The sequence below is a fragment of the Python bivittatus genome, unplaced genomic scaffold (genome assembly GCF_059951505.1).
Source record: "Python bivittatus isolate LINGU-HERP-01145 unplaced genomic scaffold, Pbiv_v1 ctg000470_np1212, whole genome shotgun sequence".
Lineage (NCBI taxonomy): Eukaryota > Metazoa > Chordata > Lepidosauria > Squamata > Pythonidae > Python > Python bivittatus.
The window spans coordinates 991,569-1,017,224 of NW_028277065.1; the positions used below are offsets into that span (position 1 = coordinate 991,569).

At 35.0% G+C, this 25,656-nt stretch overlaps 4 protein-coding genes across 4 annotated transcripts; 2 read left to right on the plus strand and 2 right to left on the minus strand.

Annotated features, from left to right (window-relative positions):
* Positions 1-4,230: 4,230 nt before the first annotated feature.
* On the minus strand, positions 4,231-5,196 carry LOC148215534 (olfactory receptor 14A16-like). The gene has a single exon (XM_088142931.1). The coding sequence runs from the start codon at positions 5,194-5,196 to the stop codon at positions 4,231-4,233; it is 966 nt and encodes a 321-aa protein (XP_087999057.1).
* Positions 5,197-9,688: 4,492 nt separating this feature from the next.
* On the plus strand, positions 9,689-10,621 carry LOC112543269 (olfactory receptor 14A16-like). The gene has a single exon (XM_025177509.2). The coding sequence runs from the start codon at positions 9,689-9,691 to the stop codon at positions 10,619-10,621; it is 933 nt and encodes a 310-aa protein (XP_025033277.2).
* Positions 10,622-18,026: 7,405 nt separating this feature from the next.
* LOC148215535 (olfactory receptor 14A16-like) lies at positions 18,027-18,989 on the minus strand. The gene has a single exon (XM_088142932.1). The coding sequence runs from the start codon at positions 18,987-18,989 to the stop codon at positions 18,027-18,029; it is 963 nt and encodes a 320-aa protein (XP_087999058.1).
* A 3,678-nt stretch (positions 18,990-22,667) lies between these two features.
* LOC148215536 (olfactory receptor 14A16-like) lies at positions 22,668-23,690 on the plus strand. The gene has a single exon (XM_088142933.1). The coding sequence runs from the start codon at positions 22,668-22,670 to the stop codon at positions 23,688-23,690; it is 1,023 nt and encodes a 340-aa protein (XP_087999059.1).
* Positions 23,691-25,656: the final 1,966 nt, after the last annotated feature.

The following is a 25,656-nucleotide window of genomic DNA, read 5'->3' on the forward strand; positions in this document are numbered from 1 at the left end:
ACACACACACACACACACAAACCTTCATAGCGATCAACCATCATTAAATAAGTTCTTGATCTGATGTTGAATGTTAGATCAAATCAAAATGTCCAGATCGATTCATATCCATTGATCTGAAACCAGGTTGAATGAAAACATGGTGAATCTTCTAAGCAATAAAGCTTGATCTCAGGCTTCATAGATTGCATCCAAACAAGCCAGTAATTATGTTTGCTATGCTAATTTGAAATAATGTATGGGTAGAGGTAGCACTTCATATTTTATTTTTAGATTAACATAATTCATTGAATTCTACTTAAATTATTTTCACCTCTTTTTCTCAATAAAACTACCTGAAAACTAATGCTTATGAAGGCAGTTGAGTGTTATAATCTATTTTAACCAGAATTATAATGACAAGGTAAAGGGCAGAGAATTCTATCTTGAATATTTGCAGGAAGAAAGGAGAAATAACTGATCATTAGAGGTAAAAGTAAATGAGTGACTCACCACCCTTATTCATGAAGATCTTTCCACATACAACAGCAGTGTTTTATGCTATAGAGCCATCAGTGACATTTTATCCAATTTCTCTTGCCATTTCCCAAAAGTTATTAAACGCCACTCTCCATTTGCAGTATAAAGCAGGTACTGTAGTCTAGAAGTTCTGTGTACTCCTTGGGATATTCCCAAGAGTGTGTATTACTGTAGCTGAAGAATTCAACCGAAAAAAAAAATACGATAATAATTTGCAAGCCTGATAAGAGGAGAGACTACATCAAAACAGCCAAACTTCTTTATCATCTTTTTCTGCCAGTTTTTAAATAATGGAAATCTAAATATCCTCCATTTATTTGTTTAGAATAAGGCATTTTAGCCTCTTCTAATAATTATTATCTTATTTATGTTGCAAAGCTGGTGGCCAAATATCATTTATGTTATTTAAAATTCAAGTGGATTTTCTTGTTATTTATGCATTGTCATGATTTTTTATAGATGGCTATATAATGTAGTGTACAGGTGTCCTTATATATCAGGGTCTATTCTGAGTCCACTGTGATATGAATAATCCCTTGAGATTTATCAGCCTTATTCAAATATCTTTGTTATATGATCCTGTAAAAAAAGGAGTTCACAATGCATACAGATTTTTTGGGACTTGGGGAGGCCACAATGGGATAGCAAATTCAGTGGAACAGTGTCATGTTTTTCAATGAAGCTCAAATCCAATTTTCTTGTGTTTCCTACTGCAAAATATAGGGAAATTATGCTTCCATTTGTGTTTAGATAAGATCTGCAAGATGTCTTCAGATATCATACAGAGATGCCATTTAATCCGAAACAATTTTACAACATTGCTGGTCTCATCAAAACCATGGGTCACCAGACAAACTCCCTCTGTGTTGCAATTACACTGTACAGTAATGGATGGAGGCTGCATTACAACATCACAATACTTGTTTTGTGACTGTGATGGAACTGTGGATGCCCACCCTTCCTTCCTTCCTTCCTTCCTTCCTTCCTTCCTTCCTTCCTTCCTTCCTTCCTTCCTTCCTTCCTTCCTTCCTTCCTTCCTTCCTTCCCCTTTCCACGGTTACAAATTAGTAGCTAAGTTTATAGATTGAGCTGAAATTTCAAGTATTAATTTTACTACTGTTTTTATTATTCCATATGAACAAGTATACATCTTATAGTTAATGAAAAAAAAAGGAGAATCAATCATTCATCTTTGAATTTTGGCTCAAGTTCTCTGTTAATTGAGAACATCAAATAATTCTGCAATAAATTGCAAGCAGAATTGTTGAGATACTTCATGGATGCTGTGTTGGCCATGGAAATCAAGGAAGGAAACAATGTAGTAAAGGCAATGGTTGCAACGTAATGGCAGGAAAAGTAAAAAATGCAAGAAAAAGATGGAAAAATAAAATGGGATAGAAGAGGGGAGAATGGAAATAGGATGATTGTCCATCTTATAGCTGATATTATAAGTAGACAAGATTGGTCTAGTGGTTAAGGCACCAGTCTAGAGACCAGGAGACTGTGAGTTCCAGTCCCACCTTAGGCATGAAAACCATCAGGGTGATTTTGGGCCAGTCATTCTCTCTCAGCCCACCTCACAGGGCTGTTGTTGTGGGGAAAATAGGAGGAGAAAGGAGTATTAGATATGTTTGCCACTTTGAGTTATTTATAAAAATAATAAAGGCGGATAAAAAAAACCCTAAAAAAAGTCTTTGTCCATCTTTCTGTATGTAATTGCTACTTACTGAAAAGTTCTGGGGAAATGGTTTGGAAACAAGACATTAGAAGAGTTTCTTCTGAAATTTGCAAAACTTATAGACTACTGAGATATTGATAACAGTCCCAACCTGTCTACATTTAGAAGCTCAGCAAATCATCCTATGATTTGGTTAGTCATTTCAGGCCATCAGAGAATACCAAGACTATAATCCTGACTGGGAAGATGAAAGCATTCCTAGTTGGTGGTGGGAGGGATGAACATATTGGAAGAATATGTATGGATGTGTCCAAGTGGTGATCAGGAGCTGAAGTTTACTCAAGGCTTTCTTTATTTTATTCTTGTGCTACAGCGGAGTTGCCCCAATTATATTACACAGAAAATAGTAGAAAGATGTTACACTGAAGTAGGGCTCAGCAACATTTTGGATTTGAAAGGAAATGGTATTTCAGAGTACACATGAATGTGCACCGTAGCAATAGTTGGCAACTCTTTAACCGAATGTGTTCAAATTGCAGAAGACATCAGTTTGAATCTCAATACTTCTGCATATTCATTTCATAAAATTTTTAATCAGTGTACAGTGTACAGAAAAGATATAGACATTAAAACACAAGTTCAGATCAAATCAAACCATTCCTCAATGAATGTCTACAGCAATAAATTATGGCTAAGAGTACAATATCTGTTACCCTTAAGAATTTCTGTCATTCTTTATTTCAGGGCAAAATGGCTTTTGAAAATGCTTGGAAATCTGAGGTGTTTATACAGTATCTGATATCCTATGGTGTAGCAACTCCATTGGGAATAACTTCATTTGTACACTGTATGTTTACCCTCTCAAGAACATTTGCATTTCAGTGAATTGTGCTGGCTGTACTATCTTATCCATCTGAAAAGTAGAGATGTGCATCTTCAAAGCATCTAGACCCTTTTTAATAGAATTTTTAAAGGAGAAGATAGAATTGTATGAGCAATGATGCAAAGGGGATAGAAACAGACCAGGAATGTGGCAGAATAAGGATTGCCTACTCTTTCTTAAAAGTTCATATAGGGCTGTATAGAATCAGCTGTAATTGAATCAGAGTAACATTTCAATCCAAACTGATGACTCGAAAATTTCAAGGGCATTTTCCAAAGTGCTTTGAGGGGAAAAGAAAAAGAGAGAATATTGAGAGAGAGGGACAGGAGGGAGGGACCATTAATTCTGACTGGATTGTTATTGACTACAAATGAAATTTCAGGACTAACACTTCATTTTGTCATAATTATCATTTAAATTTATTGGACTTATCTTACACCTCACTTTGGTTTTGGTTTATTACTTGCCTAAAAACTAAAACTGAAAAGTTCCTGGGTACATGAAATAGAAGTTCAAAGACCACTGCTTAAAATTATACAGATAAAATATTTTAACTCTACACTTCTAAATCTGAGGGCACAAATAATTGAGAATATCTTGTAACTAGTCATTATTTTCTCCCATGGTCCTATTCCACATTCTACCATGAGAAACTTGCTTGCCAGCTAAAATCTTCCAAAGATTGATATAGATGCAGGATTATGAAAAAAACTAAGAAAAATACATGACTCCATTCTGAAATCATATTTAGATAGGATAACCATATCATGTTAAAATTAAGCAGAAAAATGTAAAACTTGCATACCTTTTTAAACCAAAAATTAATGTCATATTAATAAAAAATAAAATAATAATGTATAGTCAACATTGCTAAAGGAAATAATTACATTACATGAAATAATAATGTTTATTTATGTTCCATGCTATATCACAAAGCATTAATTTATATTAATGCTTACTTACAATGGTTATAAAGTACCATTGACACATAAGTGGCAATTCTGGGTAGATTTACTGAATGATTCCTGCAGAATCAAATAATATTTATTTCTGAGAAAGCATGCATATTTAATTCACACACTGAACATGGAATATATTTTTAAATTCTTATTATACTGTCCCTAGAAAATGTATTGACAATTAGAACTGTTTATAAGGATAAATGAAAGTGAATATGATTTTTGCATAACGGATGTGGACAAATATGGAGAATTAGCTTCCAGAGTGCTATTTTGAGTTCCTTATTCCTCATGCTATAGATCAGTGGATTCATGAGTGGTGGCACCACACAGTAAAATATAGATATAAAAGGATCTAATGCTGAAGAAGAGGTAGAGCTTGGACTGAAATAGGCAAGGCTAGCACTTACCACAAACAGACAAATGACTATGAGATGAGGTAAACAAGTAGAGAAGGCCTTTTGCTTCCCTTGGGTAGATGGGATTTGAAAAACTGCTCTAAAAATCTTAACATATGAAAACACAATTATAGCAAAAAGAATGAAGCCTACACAAAAGCCAAAGATGAGTGCCCATTTTTCTGCAACATAAGAATCAGAGCAGGAGATCTTGAGCAATTGAGGAATTTCACAGAAGAACTGATTGATGATTCTGGAACAGAACTCAACCGTGACTAAATTTCCTGTATAAAGTGTTGAGTAAAAGAGACCACCAATCCATGCGCTGGTTGCCATTCGGATACAGGCTCTTTTGTTCATTACTGTTTCATAATGTAATGGATTGCAGATGGCTACATAACGATCATAGGCCATGACAACAAGGAGGAAGAGATGAGATATCATAAAGAAATCAAAGAAGAAAACTTGGCAGAGGCATCCAGAGTAAGAAATGGTTTCAGTGTTCATCACAGAATTCAGCATGGACTTGGGAATTATGACAGAGATGGAGCCAAGATCTTGGAAGGAGAGATTGACTAGGAAAAAATACATGGGTGAATGAAGTCGATGGCTATAAAAAATGACAATGACGATAATGAGATTTTCAATGAGGACCACCAAATAAATTACTAAAAAAATTATGACATGAAACATTCGTAGCTCCTCAGTATCAGGGAATCCATGCAGAAAGAATCCACCAATTCTTGACTGATTTTCCATAGTTCTGTTCAGGCTTTGTAGTTTGTGGAACGAGCTCAAATATCAGATTCCTTTTCCATGTCCCCGTATTCAAGCTGGACTGGAACACTCTGAAAACCATTTACTCTGGCTTGACAGTGCTAGAGAGAAGGAAAGAAGAGGTTTATCTATGGGATGTTTGTAACTATCCTCAAGGGGCTCATTTTGCAGGAGCCTAGTTTGGTTCAGCAGCCCTGAGGTAAATTAGGCATGTAGGAAGGAGCTTGGAGCTGTTGTTTACACTGGCTTTAGTCCAAAGAACAAGGGGTAGACTTACCTTTCAGATGGTTTTAATTGTAGCACAAGACAATTTCTATGTTCACCTCAGTTTTAAAGTTAAAATGCCTGTGGCAGATGGAGATCCATCCATCCATCCATCCATCCATCCATCCATCCATCCATCTTTTCATCCATCCATCTATCCATCTATCATCTATATCCCCTATATCCCCTATATACAGGTATGTATGCATGCATACATACATGAAGTACAAAGTACTTCAAAGTTTCCCAGGAGGAGCTGAAGTAGAGACTGGGCAAGGAGCCTGGACAAAGCAATTGAATTTTTTAAATAAGAGAATCCAGATAAAGCTCCAGGTAGCACCCATCCAACCTTGACATGTCTTTAAAAAGTTCAGAACTTAGTAGTAGTTTTTAGTAAAGTGAATCACAGAAATTCATTACATACATTCATTATTTATTTTATTAACAGTACAATGCAGTGCTGCTCTGCACAACTTCTGTAGTATACTTAAGCAAAGCAATATTAATGTATCCAATTTTAATTTATTATGGCTTTTAGCCAGCAAACAAACCAAATGAATATTTCCACAAATCTCTGATTATTAAATCTAAGAATCATAAGTATGATAGCTTCCAACATGCAAAAGGAAGAAAGGAAGGAAGGAAGGAAGGAAGGAAGGAAGGAAGGAAGGAAGGAAGGAAGGAAGGAAGGAAGGAAGGAAGGAAGGAAGGAAGGTTGAGAAGGAGGTAACAGAAAGAGTCACAAATGTGAGATATGCAGCAATATAAAATAGATAAAAAAGAAAAAAACTTTTTGTATTCTTTTGAAAGATACTTCAGGGATGTGTCACATAGTCACCAGAAATCAAACCAGTGGTATCCACTTGGGGCCAAAAAATCAAGATAGTTATTGTGATGCATGAACAAAAGAAATACTTTAATTACATAGTCACAATCTCATTTTTTGAATTCTTGGACCCCTTCATGCAGATAACACCTGAGTCAAACTCAGTCTATCTCTGAAGATTGAATACATTTTAAAGCGATGATGATCATGATGATCATGATGAGTCACACAGCCAGATGTTTAGACTGGATTTGCCAATTTTATCCACTTATCAAGTCCTTCCCAAGGACCTGGGATAGGCAGATGTTGTTGTTTGATTGTGTTAAAGGTATTGTCACAGGATATAAGCTTTTCCAAGTAAACTGCCTCTAACAATCGACCAATGGTGATTTTGTCAATGCCGATGGTCTTCAAGTGGTGCTCCAGATGTTTTGGGATTGCATCTAAGGTGCCTACAACTATTGGTACTATTTTTCCTTTCTTTTGCCAGTCGTTCTACTGCTATTTGTAGGGCTTTATATTTTGTGATTTTCTCCAGTTCTTTCTCTTCTGTTCTGCTGTCTCCAGGTGTTGGAATGTCCACTATCCAGATTTTTTTGTCTTTCTTATCAACAATTGTTAAATCTGGACTGTTGCGTGGCAGGTGCTTGTCTGTTTGAATTCTAAAGTCCCAGAGCACTTTAGCTTCTTCACTTTCTATTGCATTGTCAGTTCTTACTTGCAGACAGATGGTATTTCTTGCAGATATTCCAATGCACTATTGTTGCTACTTGGTCATGCCGTTGCTTGTAGTCAGTCTGTGTAATCTTCTTGCAGCAACTAAGTACCGTATGTACACGCAAGGCTATCAGCAAATAACTTAATCCTACTTGTACCTATCCAAAGACACACATATTTATGATTTTAAGTATCTTCACTGCTAAATCTCTATGAACCTGTTTCATTTTTGTTTTTTTTTAAAAAGATGTGGATTGACTATAATTCTTGAAGATGTTCTATTTTAGTACACCATTTTGTCATCTCACTAAGCCAGAACTCTTTGCCTAAAAAGCACAATAAAACCCCAAATCAATTTGAAATACTTTTGTGATCCCATATGCTCACCAACATATATATATATTTTCAATTTCAGATCATATTCCCCTTTTCTCCTTGTGTCCATTAAAATGGGGTAAGGGGGCAAGAGGAAAAACAAAAGAACTAAATGACCATATGGAGCCTGAAAAGTTCCATGGGAGTGAATGTCACCCTTCACATCTCAGTGCAGTTCTTCGAAATTGAATCCAGATAAAGAAAGTGTTAAAGAGTATTCTGTATAGAAACCTTAGGAGGCTGGAGAACAGAAAATACAAATAAGAATTAGCAAGTTCATGGACAGTTAAAATGACAATGCCTTTTTACTGTAATGCTAACAGCAGCAAAGGGCAGAAGAACAGCATCAAGTAAAGTAGAAACAAAGTCAGCATTCTGAATCAAAGAAGCAGAAGATTTCAGAAATAAAATTTCCATTGGCAGGAGTACATAATTACAAATTAGCTTGCAGCCATTCAGGAAATAATTGATACTCACCCTGTGAAATCAAATGACACAGAAAAATAAAGACTTACAAAGCTACATCTTCTGCATATAGGTTTTGTCTCTATGGTCCACTAGATAGCACACAGATACAATAGAATCTTCCACACATGCAACTCCAGCCTGGAAAAGGTCATCTCATAAACATAATATAACATTACAGCTTTAAGAAAGGGAAACTGAATTGATTGTCTGAGGTAAATATAAAGGAATAACTCACCATCTTTATTTCTGCAGCTTTATTTTTGTCAGTTGTCTTTCTGCAGTCATCAATCATATTTTATTCTGTCAAGCTTTCAGTGAGCTTCAGTCCAATTTGTCTTCCCATTTTCCAAAAGACATTAAAAGCTGATATCCATGGGCAGTGTAATAGAGACCCTGTGGATTGGGAATTTATATATACATACATATACATGTATATACATGTATATACACAAGTATATGTATATGTATGTGTATGTATATACATATACATATATATACATGTGTACACAGATACACAAACACATATACACATACACAGACTGCTTGGTACTTTGCTCAAAGGTCTATACTGTTTTAGCTGAAGAATTCTACAGAGGAAAAAAAGAAAAGAAAAAAGAAAAGAAATGTTAATGTCCTGATTTGAAACCTGATAAGGCAGCTTACATCAGGATAGCCAGAAGCACATCTTTCCCCCCAATTTTTAAGTAGCAGAATTCTAAAATTCATCCAATGTATGACCTTTTCAGATGTTAGCCCTTCTGTCTCATAATTTCCTATTTTATGTTGTGGGATGGGTGTTTACATATCTTTACATTTATATAACATTAAAGAGAATGCTGTTGCCACTGCTGCAGTGTCATTTTTTTTTTTAAATAAATGCTTAAACAATGTATTGTAGACGTGACCTTATGGTGTTATCATGGTCTAATGTGACTCCAGTGGTCAAATTGATCAAACTAATTCATTGGGATTATGTTATGCTTTTCATATGCAATTTTTTAAAAATCAATCAATGGTATTTTAAAAAAAGATAATTTTTAAGTGTTTCCTACCAAAAACTGATGGGAAAACACAAAACAAAATAAAAGGCAGTCATGCAAGATTCAGCTGATGTCCTCAAATATTATACTGAGGTAAAACACAATACATCGAAGTAACAGAGACAGAGTTACAGAGAAAATAGCTATTTTCTCACATTCAAAGTCAACAAAATAGGGGATCAGTCCCCCCCCCATAGGATTCTTCAGTATAAATAATTATTCCATAGAGTACAGAATAAAATCCAATCCACACTAACCATGTTATAATCCCAATGGGGACCACTTTCTAAAAATCTTTGGGGAAAAGGGCAAGAGGTACTGGATAAAAATGATAAAAATCTCACTGATGGTTAAACAAAGACAATGTGAATTTTTAGAAAGAAATCTACCTGTTGAGTCACTTACTTATTTTACCCCAAATGATCCATTGCTCTTTTCCAAGCCTTCTTTCCCTTTCAATTACAGCTCGTTAAAAAAAAAAGAAAATAATAAAAAAAAGAAAATAATAAAATTGATAGCTGCTTCTAGAGGTTGAAGTTTCATTTAAGAAGACGGTTTAACATAGAGAGTGCCAGTATTTAACGAAGTACATTAATCTAATCTACATTTATTAGTTTTTTATTTCAATTTGGAAAGCCATGATATGATGTAATCTTGACTGAACATTTGAAATTGCTCCTCAAATTCTTCATAGTTGGAAAATCTTAAGCAGGTCTCCTTTTATTCAGGTATATATTTATTCAAATTTTATTTTTTCTAGGCACATCATCATTCATGATTAATAATGGATAATCACACATCTGAGTTTCTCCTCTTGGAATTCTCAAAAATTCGGGAAAAACAGTTAATGTATATAGCTTTATTCCTAATCCTTTATTTAATAACAGTCATAGGGAACCTTCTCATCTTCAGTGCTGTTATTTCTGATCACCACCTTCACACTCCCATGTACTTCTTTCTGATGAATTTAGCTATCCAAGACATTGGTTCAGTTTCAGTCATTATCCCCAAAGCTGTTTTTAATTCTCTGATGAATACAAGGACTATTTCTTTCTCTGGGTGCGTTGTTCAAGTCCTCTTGATTGTCTTCTTTCCGGGCTCTGATGTTGCCCTTCTGACTGTCATGGCCTATGATCGGTATGTGGCCATTTGCAAACCTTTGCAATATGAAATGATAATGAACAGGAAGGCCTGCACCAAAATGATTAGTTCTGTGTGGATTGCCAGCTTTCTCAATGCTGTAGTAAACACTACTGAAACATTCACTATTCCTTTCTGCTCTAATATTATCAATCAGTTCTATTGTGAAATCCCCCATTTACTTAAAATTGCCTGCTCTGGTTCATACATAACTGAAATTGGACTTGTATTGTTCAGTGCTACGTTAGGATTTGGTTGTTTCATATTTATTGTTGTTACATATGTGAAGATCTTCTTTATTGTTCTGAGAATTCCTTCTGTTCAAGGAAGGAAAAAAGCTTTCTTCACTTGCCTACCTCACCTCATTGTCATCACCATATTTTTGTTTACTGCTTGGTTTGCTTATCTAAGGCCCATATCTGACAGTCCTTCACCCCTTGATTTGATAACTACAATAATGTATTCCATCATCCCCTCCATGCTAAATCCATTAATCTACAGTATGAGAAACAAGGACATCAAAGTTGCTCTTTCAAGATTTCCTGGTCTGAGGTTATTTCTTTCTAAAGAAGTGTGAACTCTGTATTTTTCTATTTTTCTATTTCAATGGGAAAGGGAATAAAATCATGCACAGTAAACAACAGTGACTGCAATGAAGTGCATCCCCCACTTTAAGGCACTTATTTTCATGGAGGTAAGTTGGTATCATTTTAGGAAATATGTTTGATAAATTAAGTTGAAAACCCCAAAATAGTTTTTAAAAAAATTCAATCAGGGCGTATGTATTGGAAAAAAATAAAAATGTTTCATTTGGGTTAAATTTTGGAATAAAGATATTGAAATTAAATACTTTGTGTGTATATGTTATTTGTTGAGGTGCACTTTTGAAGTATTTATTGATATATTGATATGGACAGAACACTATAATTATTTGATTTCAGTTCAACTTTAATGAGATCAGATTTAATTTATAACTGGGTGTTTTGCACATTTTTCTCCTGTCCATCTTCAATTTTTGGATCTGCAGGCATTTTTCTGCTTCCCCATTATAGTTATGTGGAGATCTTTGTGGTTCTCAGAATTCCTTCTGTTCAGGGAAGAAAAAAGGCCTTCTCCATTTGCCTTCCACACTTCTTCATATTTTTGTTTACTGCTCGCTTTGCTTATATAAGGACCATATCTGACAACCTTGACTTCATAACTGCAATAATGTATTGCATTATTTCACTCATACTGAATCCATTAATCTATAACATGAGATGCAAGCCCATGAAAGTTGCTCGTACAAAACCTCTGTGGTCATTTGTTGTTGAAAACAGCTATGAACTGTGTATCTATCTCTTTGTCTATGCTAATGGGAAAAAGAAAAGAAAAAGGTGAATAAAAGTAAGGTTAACATCTGCAAAGTTACACCCTTATTATTTTAAACAAAAAACTTATGATGCTGCCGATTATAATGATGCAAAATTTGATATAATTCTATCAAGATGTATCGACTCTATTCTGGGTCTTTTATGTGATTTTTCAGCTTCAGAGATATTCTTAAAGACACCAACTTTAAAAATAAATAAGAATGAATAAAATTATGGAAAATATGTAATTAATGTGTATATGAGGGGATAGTACAAATCAAATGTATTTAAAAATAATGTGAATGTGTTTGTTTTAGGGAGATTGCTCACAAAACATACACTGTGTCCTGGGAGATTGCTTGGAGAAAAGTAAATGTTAGTATTTATGTGGATTTAAAAGAAAGATGCCATAATTGTGAAAGCACAAATAAGAAACACTAGTACACATTGGTCTTTATTATACTTTAGAGCCACTGTATATCTACAGTACCTGTATTTACTGCCTGTAACTTATATTTCCACCTTTTAATAAGTTTTGTATTTCTCCTTATTTCTTCTTTTAAATAATGTTTAATAAAAATAACCATTAAAAAACAGTGTTATCTGATCTGGTCTACATTTTTCTCCTGGCCATTTTCCCTTTGTGGAATGTGGTCCCTTCACACAGCTCAAACTCTAAAAGCAGCCAAGGACATGAAAAGTAGATCTTCCTATTCTTTTCATCCTAAAATCCCATGATTTTCACCCCACAATGCTGGAAGAGAAGTGCAGACATTTTGGTATTTCCTCTCTATGGCTTAACATCAATTTTTCTATGCAGATGACTTCTCTTCTACTTCCTGGTAGTTTCCTTTCAAGGGCATCCCAGGTTGAATCCTGCTGCTTCATGTTCTGAGATCAGCCAAGCCTAGATAGATACCAGCACCTAACTAGGCATCTTTGGGAATTTACCTTGTAAATCCTATTTTCAATCCAGGCTCCAAGCCCCTTTTTGTGACCCCTAAAATGCCCTTTGGTGACTGAAGATTAGCCCCAGATTTATGAACACTTGCAAATTAATCTCTAGAATAGTTTTAACATCTTTTACAAACCTAGGACCCACTCCAAAAATCCTAAAAGTGAACATCCCTGCATTACCTACTTATATGATAAATCTGCACATTTGAACCCACAAACTGTTGCTATTGTTATTATTATTACTATGATTATTTCCATTGGATACTTCTACTTTGTAGAAAACTTTTTAAAATATATTATTATAGGTATTATATGCTATAAATTAGGAAGGGAGGGAGAAAGGGTTTGTGTCATAGGGCAATTTAGGCAGGACAAGGTTATAGATGATGAAAGTGATATAAACTTTTACAATATTTTTTGTTATTATTATTATGATCATTATTATTCTAGTAAGATTACCTCCTATCTTTTAAAGTATGGATAAGTAATCTTGATGATGAATGCCATCATCATGGTGGCCAATAGCTCCAGCACAGTAATGGAAGAGGTGATAATGCAAAGTCCCTGGGAAGCATCATATATGTGTCTTGACTGAAATTTTCTCCTGCCCTTCCCCACATGTATCTTAGTTACTATGGGAAGGTAGACTTTTTGCTGCTGTTGTTATTTTCAAAACTCCTAAGCCCACAAACGGCTTGCCATTTATTTGTTTCTTTGTTTAAGTCCACAATAGGCTTACCATCATCTTTTTTTTACAATAAATTGCACTTCATGCTCCCGGGAGCACCCATCTAATTTTTAGTACATCTCTAAAAAGCTAAGCTCTTCTTATTACTAGTTGAGTACATGGATGGTTAAAAATCCATTCCATTCAGTAACTTACTTATTTAACTTACGGTACCATAGACAGCCCAACCTACACAAATGATATACATGAGCAAACCAAAACAAATGAATATCACCATTTATTTCCATTAAATTATTAAATACAAACATATATATTGTAGTCAAAATGCCCTTCTACAGAGAAAGAAAGATACACATGAGGCAGAATAGCTTAGGACTGATGTTGAGTTCGTCAATATATGATTCCCCATAACCATTCAGTGTAAGCATTGCTTAGTACTCAGATGGAAGATCACCAGGCAATACTCAAGATGTAAGTGAGACTGCATCGTGTGAAAGAATAAGAGAGAAGGCAGCAATGAAAACTGCGTTTATATTTGTTCACAGGAAACTGCATGGATGAGATACGTGATCATCAGAACTTCAACCAAGGCATTTGCAGGGGGCCCAAAAATTCCAGATGGTGTTTGCAACACACACAAAAGAAGGTGGGCCTTTGATCACATGGTAACAGCTGGCATCTTGGTTGTTTGCCCTGCTCCTGCAGATCCCCTTGAGTCAAGCTCTCTTTGCCTCTGGAAGTTTATTGGGTTTTAAAGCCACTATTCAAAAGATAATCAAGTATTTTTTTCTTAGTACTTTGGATGATCTATTTAGTTATGAAATGACTATCATGTCATATGGAAAACCCTTTTTTAAGATTTGTTTTTTCTTTCCTCATCAAATGATGTGAGGCAGGATTTTGATTGCTTTGGGGGGGAAAAATCCCATAATCCACTGGATGAGTCCCAATCCTTGGCTGCTGTCCACGAACATCCTTTCTGAATTATTATTTGGCAGATCAACTCCTTACTGTATATTTGGACAAGTAATCATTTAAACTGCCTTCTGCCCATCCACAGACACTTACAGAATTATAATTTCAAGTAACTTCAATACTAAATTTCTATCAACTCACTGATTTTTGTAAGAAGGAAAAATGAAGATTGGAAGACTGTAGTTTTCGAAATTATCTTTAGATGTCCAGTGCATCATTTGCTGTCCTGTTATGGACATAGCAAATGCAGCAGGATATGCAATAAAATGGAGCAAACCCATCCACAGGATCCAAAGCTTTCATGAAAACGATTAAAGCAGTGTGATTCCATAGTGACGTGAGTTCATGTAGGAATGCATGATGTCACGATGCAAAAACAAAAACAGTGAAGCTTCCATCATGCCATCATAATGCTGTTTATGTCCTCCCTCCCCTCCCGCCACCCAGGCCATCAACAGATACCTCTAAATTACTGGGAGAATTATACACATTCACAGTGCACCCATCCAATTTTGTACATGTTAAATGACATTTGACTTTGACAAAGATTGCAGTGTATAAAGAGCCATGCCCATGTCAGATTAGAAATGTTTCATGTACAATATCTATGTTCTGCATTCTGTCCACTACTGCAGTAGTAGTATATCTGGAATGGCGGAGTGACAGAATGTCCCTTCGCTAGAAAGGTCCCTCCTTATGCTGGGGATGAATGACTAATGAATGGGAACGTTTGTAACCAAATTATTTTATATGGATGGCCAGAGTTCACAATGCTGAACTAAACTCTACTGGAACTTTTTCTTTCTTTCCATTAGAGTGGGTTTTTTAAAGAGCATGAGCCTGATCCACTGATTCTGTATCCAAAAATTATCAATTTACTAATGAATATAAGACATATTTTATGTTCTGAATGTATTCCTCTAATTTGCCTTCTTCTTGGGTTAATAGTACATTTTTGTGTGTGTGCGTATTAATAAAATAATTTGGGGTTCTTTTTTTTTTGTAAATTGGTATATTCATAGAAACAGAGCAGTAAAAAGGTTAAATGTCATTTAACACATACATCTCAGTGTGTATGTTACAACTAACTGTAAATTCAGTTGTACTGAGGTTTGTTAGCACAGTGATGACATAGAGCTTGGTATAACATGTCCTTTTTCTCTGAGCACTGAAATTTATATCTGGCTGATGCTACACTACCAGATATTGGCACTCAGTAACATCTGTTTCTGTGCATTACTCTTCAGACTTTATATTCAGTTAAGAAGAGTGTGGGAAAGTCTATGATTAATATTTATTGGGGAAAGTTGGGAGTGAAAAAACCCCCAGTGTTTCCTACTAAAACAAATGAATGAGTTACTATATTTATTTATACATATTTATTTTCATTTATTCTCCATCATCTCTACATATTGTCAGAATTTATCTTTCTTTCTTTTTTTAATTTTTGTTTTCCAACAGACAGTATAAAGTCTATCTCCATTGGAAACAGAGAATTGTCACTGCAGGCTTAGCAGAAAAAAAAAACTACTTGCAAAGAAATTATTTTCTTTTTGGTTCTCTTGCACAATAGAGAACATGCATGAAAACAGTAAAGAACAGTTTTGGATTTTTTTTGAGTTTCCAGTAGTGGAGAGAACTGTTGTCTACATTTTATTGTGTTTTAGTATAAAGCTAAAGGTAACATTTTATCATCCTTCCTTGAACATAATCTGCTGCTTCTGTACTGTGAGATAGGAGTAAAATACAACTTTTTTTCTTTTACTTTTAATTAGAGCATAGATACTGTTTTTGCCATCTTGGGATGAGATGAAAATATTGTGACTGTAGAACAGTGGTATAGCTTCAGGGTAGGGAAGTTGTTTGCTTGCCTTTTTCTTCAAGATTAGTTATATTGACCACCATGAAACAGTACATGACCAGGGGTGGTAAGCAGAGCTCAGCAACACTTCAGCTTTGAAAGGTATTTCAAAGTATGCATGAGTGTGCACCTAGCACTGGTTGGCAACCCTTTAAACCAAAGGTGTTGTTCTTCAGGATCATGCTACAGCTGCAGAAGCATCCATTTCAACCTCAATGCTCCCATTTCTTTATACATTTTACAAGTTTTTTAATACAAAGATTCTGGGCAGTGTACAACAAAGATGGAGATACAGTATGCAAAGAAGCAGTTTGCTGAAGTGGTGAAGGTGCTGGATGAATGACTTTTAGCCCTCCCCTTAGACATGAAAAATGGCTGGATGACTTTGGGCCAGTCACTCTCTCTCAGCCCAAATCATCTTACAGGACATAGCAGATGGAAAGCAAAATGGCAGTAAATAAATTATCAGAGAATTTACAACTGTAATAATTAGTTGAATTATAAAACTAACCTCCTATCATCTTCAGAAACAATTGGAAATCGCTACAAAACACTAATCTATAAATATTAATGTCACCACATTTCTTTCTTTCTTTCTTTCTTTCTTTCTTTCTTTCTTTCTTTCTTTCTTTCTTTCTTTCTTTCTTATTTATTTATTTATTTATTTGATTTATATGGCTGCCCATTTTAAATAAGTGACTCTGGGTAGCCAAAAATTATAAAATCAATTCAAATGGATTAAAAACACAACACAAGAAATTAAATATATACAGTGGCTGAGAAATGTATTACTATTAAATCATTATTCTTAAAATAAATGCACATGAACTTCAGGAGGAGGAGGAGGAGGAAGAGGAAGAGGAGGAGAAAAAATTAATAACAAATAGTTAAAAATCAGTATAAATAGTATTAAATTCTAAATTCCCTCCATTATACCTAATTAGGGATTACATCAAAATATTTATAAAGTTGCTTTTGGTTACTATCATTACATTAAATATTTCCCCCTTAAAAACTGTACTTTAAATATCTGAGTTTACCTTATTTTGTGACATGTAACATGTAGGGAAGCCATTCTTACTTACATGTGGTCATACTTCTGCTCTGGATTTATACTGCTAATTTTGCCATTGTTGCCTATTTCCCCAGTTTGGTTTCCCAGTCTGATATTATCAGCAAAGTGTTGGGCCAAATAAGTCTTTGTGACTATCAGCATATATCTTAATAATTTGTCATTTTGGTTTTTACTTGTTCTGGAAAGACCCCTAGTAGAAAGAACTAAGGTTTCATTTCAAGTTTTGTACTTATTTATTTATAAATAATGCTGTGTAGTTCTTTCCAGTAGAACTGAAGGTTCATTGAGTCATAATGTACTTACAAATGATTTTGATTTACTACTTGCCTAAAATCTGAAACTGAAGAGGGTCCTGGGTACATTAAATAGGGATTCAGAGACCACTGCTTAAATACATATAGTTCAAACATTTCAACTCTACACTTCCAAAACTTCGGGCTCAAATAAATAAATTACAATATTCTGCGCCTGATATTCCCAGGCATCCCCCCCCCCCACTTTTTTGTCCCATGGCTATATTCCAGGTTCTGCCATAAGAAATGTGCTTGGCAGCCTAAGTCCTCTGAAATATCTCCACAATAAATGAAACATCATGGCAATTCATTGCCACTTAGTTAATATGGGTGCAGGTTTATGGGGGGGGGGAGGGGGGAAAGCAAAACAATCCAACTATTTGATACCATTCCTGGTGTTACATTTATATATCATAATCAAAAATGATATGTATTTTCCCCAAAGCATTAAAAAATAAGTAAACAGAAAAAAATAATACTTGCATATTTTTGAGCATAAAACATATTAATAATCTCATTATCCACAAAATAATTACATTCCATGCTGCAGCATTAATCAATCTATATCAAAGCATACAGTACTTGTAATGGAAGAGATTCATGTTGCAATTCTGGGCAGATTTACTGAGGAATTATTCCCGTTGAAAATAATTTCTATTTTGATAGAACATGCATAGAACAGGAATGGAAACATATGATGAATTTACTCATTGGCATGGTATTTATACATTTTTGATTAAAAGAAATGTTTTAGACAAGAACATGACTAGACAACCATTTACTAAAATAGCTGAAACTGAGAATGATTTTTGCATAAGGAATTAGGGCAAATATTGACAGTTAGCTTTCTAAGTGCCATTTTGAGTTCCTTATTCCTCATGCTATAGATCAGTGGGTTCATGAGTGGTGGAACCACACAGTAAAATATGGATATAAAAGGATCTAATGCTGAAGAAAAGGTAGAGGTTGGATTGAAATAGGCAAGGCTAGCACTTAGCACATACAGACAAATGACTATGAGATGAGGTAAACACGTAGAGAAGGCCTTTTGCTTCCCTTGGGTAGATGGGATTTGAAAAACTGCTCTAAAAATCTTAACATATGAAAACACAATTACAGCAAAAAGAATGAACCCTACACAAGAGCCAAAGATGAGTGCCCATTTTTCTGCAACATAAGAATCAGAGCAGGAGATCTTGAGCAATTGAGGAATTTCGCAGAAGAACTGATTGATGATTCTGGAACAGAACTCCACCGTGACTAAATTTCCTATATAAAGTGTTGAGTAAAAGAGACCACCAATCCATGCGCTGGTTGCCATTCGGATACAGGCTCTTTTGTTCATTACTGTTTCATAATGTAATGGATTGCAGATGGCTACATAACGATCATAGGCCATGACAACAAGGAGGAAGAGATGAGATATCATAAAGAAATCAAAGAAGAAAACTTGGCAGAGGCATCCAGAGTAAGAAATGGTTTCAGTGTTCATCACAGAATTCAACATGGACTTGGGAATTATGACAGAGATGGAGCCAAGATCTTGGAAGGAGAGATTGACTAGGAAAAAATACATGGGTGAATGAAGTCGATGGCTATAAAAAATGACAATGACGATAATGAGATTTTCAATGAGGACCACCAAATAAATTACTAAAAAAATTATGACATGAAACATTCGTAGCTCCTCAGTATCAGGGAATCCATGCAGAAAGAATCCACCAATTCTTGACTGATTTTCCATAGTTCTGTTCAGGCTTTGTAGTTTGTGGAACGAGCTCAAATATCAGACTCCTTTTCCATGTCCCCATATTCAAGCTGGACTGGAACACTCTGAAAACCATTTACTCTGGCTTGACAGTGCTAGAGAGACGGAAAGAAGAGGTTTATCTATGGGATGTTTGTAACTATCCTCAAGGGGCTCATTTTGCAGGAGCCTAGTTTGGTTCAGCAGCCCTGAGGTAAATTAGGCATGTAGGAAGGAGCTTGGAGCTGTTGTTTACACTGGCTTTAGTCCAAAGAACAAGGGGTAGACGTATCTTTCAGATGGTTTTAATTGTAGCACAAGACAATTTCTATGTTCACCTCAGTTTTAAAGGTAAAATGCCTGTGGCATATGGAGATCCATTCATCCATCCATCCATCCATCCATCTTTTCATCCATCCATCTATCCATCTATCATCTAAATCCCCTGTACATACATACAGGCATGCATGCATGCATACATACATGAAGTACAAAGTACTTCAACATTTCCCAGGAGAAGCTGAAGTAGAGACTGGGCAAGGAGCCTGGACAAAGCAATTGAATTTTTTAAATAAGAGAATCCAGATAAAGCTCCAGGTAGCACCCATCCTTGACATGTCTTTAAAAAGTTCAGAACTTATTAGTAGTTCTTAGTAAAGTGAATCACAGAAATTCATTACATACATTCATTATTTATTTTGTTAACAGTACAATGCAATGCTGCTCTGCACAACTTCTGTAGTATACTTAAGCAAAGCAATATTAATGTATCCAATTTTAATTTATTATGGCTTTTAGCCAGCAAACAAACCAAATGAGTATTTCCACAAATCTCTGATTATTAAATCTAAGAATCACAATTATGATAGCTTCTAACATGCAGAAGGAAGGAAGGGAGGCAGGGAGGCAGGGAGGCAGGGAGGCAGGGAGGCAGGGAGGCAGGGAGGCAGGCAGGCAGGCAGGCAGGCAGGCAGGCAGGAAGGAAGGAAGGAAGGAAGGAAGGAAGGAAGGAAGGAAGGAAGGAAGGAAGGAAGGAAGGAAGGTTGGTTGGTTGGTTGGTTGAGAAGAAGGTAACAGAAAGAGTCACACATGTGAGATATGCAGCAATATAAAATAGATAAAAAACAAACAAACAACTTTTTGTATTCTTTTGAAAGATACTTCAGGGATGTGTCACATAGTCATCAGAAATCAAACCAGTGGTATCCACTTGGGGCCAAAAAATCAAGATAGTCATTGTGATGCATGAACAAAAGAAAGACTTTAATTACATAGTCACAATCTCCTTTTTTGAGTTCTTGGACCCTTTTATGCAGATAACACCTGAGTCAAACTCAGTCGATCTCTGAAGATTGAATATGATTTAAAGCCATGATGATGATGATGATGATGATGAGTCACACAGCCAGATGTTTAGACTGGATTTGGCAATTTTGTCCACTTATCAAGTCCTTCCCAAAGACCTGGGATAGGCAGATGTTGTTGTTTAGTGGTGTTAAAGGTATTGTCACAGAATATAAGTTTTTAAAGCAGCTGTTAAAAGAAAGCAATTATGCTTTCAAGAAGCAGGGGTAGATGAGAGGAGGGATTATCCGAGGAAACATGGGTGACGGTAAAAATTAGAGAGTTCAGGAGTGCCTCTTCCAATTTGACCAGCTGTTGAGAAGTCAGGTTGGCGACAGAACAGGACAGGAGGACCAGTACCATGTCAGGAACAGATATGGTAAGGACAGATCTCATAATAAGTTCAGAGGGCAGCAGGCTGGACACCAGTGAGACAAGGTGGAAAGGTGGCTGTAATTGTATCCTACTTTTAACTGTAGTATGGCACTGAATATTCATTTCCATTGGCAGGAGTATGTAATTATAAATTAGCTTGCAGCCACTCAGGAAATAACTGATACTCACCCTGTGAAATCAAATGACACAGAAAAATAAAGACTTACAAAGCTACATCTTCTGCATATAGGTTTTGTCTCTATGGTCCACTAGATAGCACACAGATACAATAGAATCCTCCACACATGCAACTCCAGCCTGGTAAAGGTCATCTCATAAACATAATATAACATTACAGATTTAAGAAAGGGAAACTGAATTGATTGTCTGAGGTAAATATAAAGGAATAACTCACCATCTTTATTTTTGCAGCTTTATTTTTGTCAGTTGTCTTTCTGCAGTCATCAATCATATTTTATTCTGTCAAGCTTTCAGTGAGCTTCAGTCCAATTTGTCTTCCCATTTTCCAAAAGACATTAAAAGCTGATATCCATGGGCAGTGTAATAGAGACCCTGTGGATTGGAAATTTATATATACATACATATACATGTATATACATGTATATTCTGTACACAGATACACAAACACATATACACATACACAGACTCCTTGGGACTTTACTCAAAGGTCTATACTGGTTTAGCTGAAGAATTCTACAGAGGAAAAAAAGAAAAGAAAAAAGAAAAGAAATGTTAATGTCCTGATTTGAAACCTGATAAGGCAGCTTACATCAGGATAGCCAGAAGTACATCTTTCCCCCCAATTTTTAAGTAGCAGAATTCTGAAATTCATCCAATGTATGACCTTTTCAGATGTTAGCCCTTCTGTCTCATAATTTCCTATTTTATGTTGTGGGATAGGTGTTTACATATCTTTACATTTATATAACATTAAAGAGAATGCTGTTGCCACTGCTGCAGTGTCTTTTTTTTTTTAAAATAAATGCTTAAACAATGTATTGTAGAGGTGAGCTTATGGTGTTATCATGGTCTAATGTGACTCCAGTGGTCAAATTGATCAAACTAATTCATTGGGATTATGTTATGCTTTTCATATGCAATTTTTTAAAAATCAATCAATGGTATTTTAAAAAAAGATAATTTTTATGTGTTTCCTACCAAAAACTGATGGGAAAACACAAAACAAAATAAAAGGCAGTCATGCAAGATTCAGCTGATGTCCTCAAATATTATACTGAGGTAAAACACAATACATCGAAGTAACAGAGACAGAGTTACAGAGAAAATAGCTATTTTCTCACATTCAAAGTCAACAAACTAGGGGATCAGTCCCCCCCACCCCCGTAGGATTCTTCAGTATAAATAATTATTCCATAGAGTACAGAATAAAATCCAATCCACACTAACTATGTTATAATCCCAATGGAGACCACTTTCTAAAAATCTTTGGGGAAAAGGGCAAGAGATACTGGATAAAAATGATAAAAATCTCACTGATGGTTAAACAAAGACAATGTGAATTTTTAGAAAGAAATCTACCTGGTGAGTCACTTACTTATTTTACCCCAAATGATCCATTGCTCTTTTCCAAGCCTTCTTTCCCTTTCAATTACAGCTCGTTAAAAAAAAAAGAAAATAATTAAAAAAAAGAAAATAATAAAATTGATAGCTGCTTCTAGAGGTTGAAGTTTCATTTAAGAAGACGGTTTAACATAGAGAGTGCCAGTATTTAATGAAGTACATTAATCTAATCTACATTTATTAGTTTTTTATTTCAATTTGGAAAGCCATGATATGATGTAATCTTGACTGAACATCTGAAATTGCTCCTCAAATTCTTCATAGTTGGAAAATCTTTAGCAGGTCTCCTTTTATTCAGGTATTTATTTATTCAAATTTTATTTTTTCTAGGCACATCATCATTCATGATTAATAATGGATAATCACACATCTGAGTTTCTCCTCTTGGAATTCTCAAAAATTTGGGAAAAACAGTTAATGTATATAGCTTTATTCCTAATCCTTTATTTAATAACAGTCATAGGGAACCTTCTCATCTTCAGTGCTGTTATTTCTGATCACCACCTTCACACTCCCATGTACTTCTTTGTGATGAATTTAGCTATCCAAGACATTGGTTCAGTTTCAGTCATTATCCCCAAAGCTGTTTTTAATTCTCTGATGAATACAAGGACTATTTCTTTCTCTGGGTGTGTTGCTCAAGTCCTCTTGATTGTCTCCTTTCTGGGCTCTGATGTTGCCCTCCTGACTGTCATGGCCTATGATCGGTATGTTGCCATTTGCAAACCTTTGCAATATGAAATGATAATGAACAGGAAGGCCTGCACCAAAATGATTAGTTCTGTGTGGATTGCCAGCTTTCTCAATGCTGTAGTAAACACTACTGAAACATTCACTATTCCTTTCTGCTCTAATATTATCAATCAGTTCTATTGTGAAATCCCCCATTTACTTAAAATTGCCTGCTCTGGTTCATACATAACTGAAATTGGAGTTTTATTGTTCAATGCTATGTTAGGATTTGGTTGTTTCATATTTATTGTTGTTACATATGTGCAGATCTTCTTTATTGTTCTGAGAATTCCTTCTGTTCAAGGAAGGAAAAAAGCTTTCTTCACTTGCCTACCTCACCTCATCGTCATCACCATATTTTTGTTTACTGCTTGGTTTGCTTATCTAAGGCCCATATCTGACAGTCCTTCACCCCTTGATTTGATAACTACAATAATGTATTCCATCATCCCCTCCATGCTAAATCCATTAATCTACAGTGTGAGAAACAAGGACATCAAAGTTGCTCTTTCAAGATTTCCTGGTCTGAGGTTATTTCTTTCTGTGAGCTCTGTATTTACCTATTTTTCTATTTCAATGGGAAAGGGAATAAAAACATTCACAGTAAACAACAATGACTTTGGTGAAGTGAATCCCCCACTTTAAGGCACTTATTTTCATGGAGGTAAGTTGTTTTAATTTGGAGGTTGTCAATCATTTTATGACCCAGGATTAGTTCTTATCAGGTGTTTCAGGTTCTGTGATAACCCTCAATTAACCAACTTTGAAGTAAGGAAAAGATGGTAAAATGTGAGTTTGTCCAAATTGCCTCATTTATACTGAAAATGGTGAATGATCATTACATTTTGTAGGATTTCAGGGATGCTTCTTCACTTATAATTTATCAACAACTTGCTTTAACAGCTTATTATCCCTCTTCAAATTACAGCTGGTAATTATCCGCATATATATGGGAGCAGTACAGAATTTGTATGTAGCCTGTAATTATACAGGGTGGGCCAAAATGAGGCCCCATAGGTCAACAGATGATCTAAAGGAGACCATTACATTAAAATTTGTGGAGATCAGAGAAAATGTTATTGTATTTAGGAATCTTCAAATGTCATGCATCAAAAAGTAAAGAAGTGTTTAGAACAAAATGGCAATATATTTGAACATTTAATGCAATTTATATAATACATTGTTGTCTATTTTACCACCTCAAACCCATCGAATATTTCCCTCAGTGTCTAGTATCATTTTAGGAAATATGTTTGATAAATTAAGTTGAAAACCCCAAAATACTTTTTAAAAAAAATTCAATCAGGGTGTATGTATTGGAAAAAAATAAAAATGTTTCATTTGGGTTAAATTTTGGAATAAAGATATTGAAATTAAATACTTTGTGTGTATATGTTATTTGTTGAGGTGCACTTTTGAAGTATTTATTGATATATTGATATGGACAGAACACTATAATTATTTGATTTCAGTTCAACTTTAATGAGATCAGATTTAATTTATAACTGGGTGTTTTGCACATTTTTCTCCTGTCCATCTTCAATTTTTGGATCTGCAGGCATTTTTTCTGCTTCCCCATTATAGTTATGTGGAGATCTTTGTAGTTCTCAGAATTCCTTCTGTTCAGGGAAGAAAAAAGGCCTTCTCCATTTGCCTTCCACACTTCTTCATATTTTTGTTTACTGCTCGCTTTGCTTATATAAGGACCATATCTGACAACCTTGACTTCATAACTGCAATAATGTATTGCATTATTTCACTCATACTGAATCCATTAATCTATAACATGAGATGCAAGCCCATGAAAGTTGCTCGTACAAAACCTCTGGGTCATTTGTTGTTGAAAACAGCTATGAACTGTGCATCTATCTCTTTGTCTATGCTAATGGGAAAAAGAAAAGAAAAAGGTGAATAAACGTAAGGTTAACATCTGCAAAGTTAGACCCTTATTATTTTAAACAAAAAATTATGATGCTGCCGATAATAATGATGCAAAATTTGATATAATTCTATCAAGATGTATCGACTCTATTCTGGGTCTTTTATGTGACTTTTCAGCTTCAGAGATATTCTTAAAGACACCAACTTTAAAATTAAATAAGAATGAGTAAAATTATGGAAAATATGTAATTAATGTGTATATGAGGGGATAGTACAAATCAAATGTATTTAAAAATAATGTGAATGTGTTTATTTTAGGGAGATTGCTCACAAAACATACACTGTGTCCTGGGAGATAGCTTGGAGAAAAGTAAATGTTAGTATTTATGTGGATTTAAAAGAAAGGTGCCATAATTGTGAAAGCACAAATAAGAAACACTAGTACACATTGGTCTTTATTATACTTTAGAGGCACTGTATATCTACAGTACCTGCATTTACTGCCTGTAACTTATATTTCCACCTTTTAATAAGTTTTGTATTTCTCCTTATTTTTTCTTTTAAATAATGTTTAATAAAAATAACCATTAAAAAACAGTGTTATCTGATCTGGTCTACATTTTTCTCCTGGCCATTTTCCCTTTGTGGAATGTGGTCCCTTCACACAGCTCAAACTCTAAAAGCAGCCAAGGACATGAAAAGTAGATCTTCCTATTCTTTTCATCCTAAA

Excerpts from the sequence above, each read along its gene's own strand:
- LOC112543269 (XM_025177509.2), top strand. The coding sequence starts at position 9,689 with ATGGATAATCACACATCTGAGTTTCTCCTCTTGGAATTCTCAAAAATT.
- LOC148215534 (XM_088142931.1), bottom strand. The coding sequence starts at position 5,196 with ATGGAAAATCAGTCAAGAATTGGTGGATTCTTTCTGCATGGATTCCCT.
- LOC148215536 (XM_088142933.1), top strand. The coding sequence starts at position 22,668 with ATGGATAATCACACATCTGAGTTTCTCCTCTTGGAATTCTCAAAAATT.
- LOC148215535 (XM_088142932.1), bottom strand. The coding sequence starts at position 18,989 with ATGGAAAATCAGTCAAGAATTGGTGGATTCTTTCTGCATGGATTCCCT.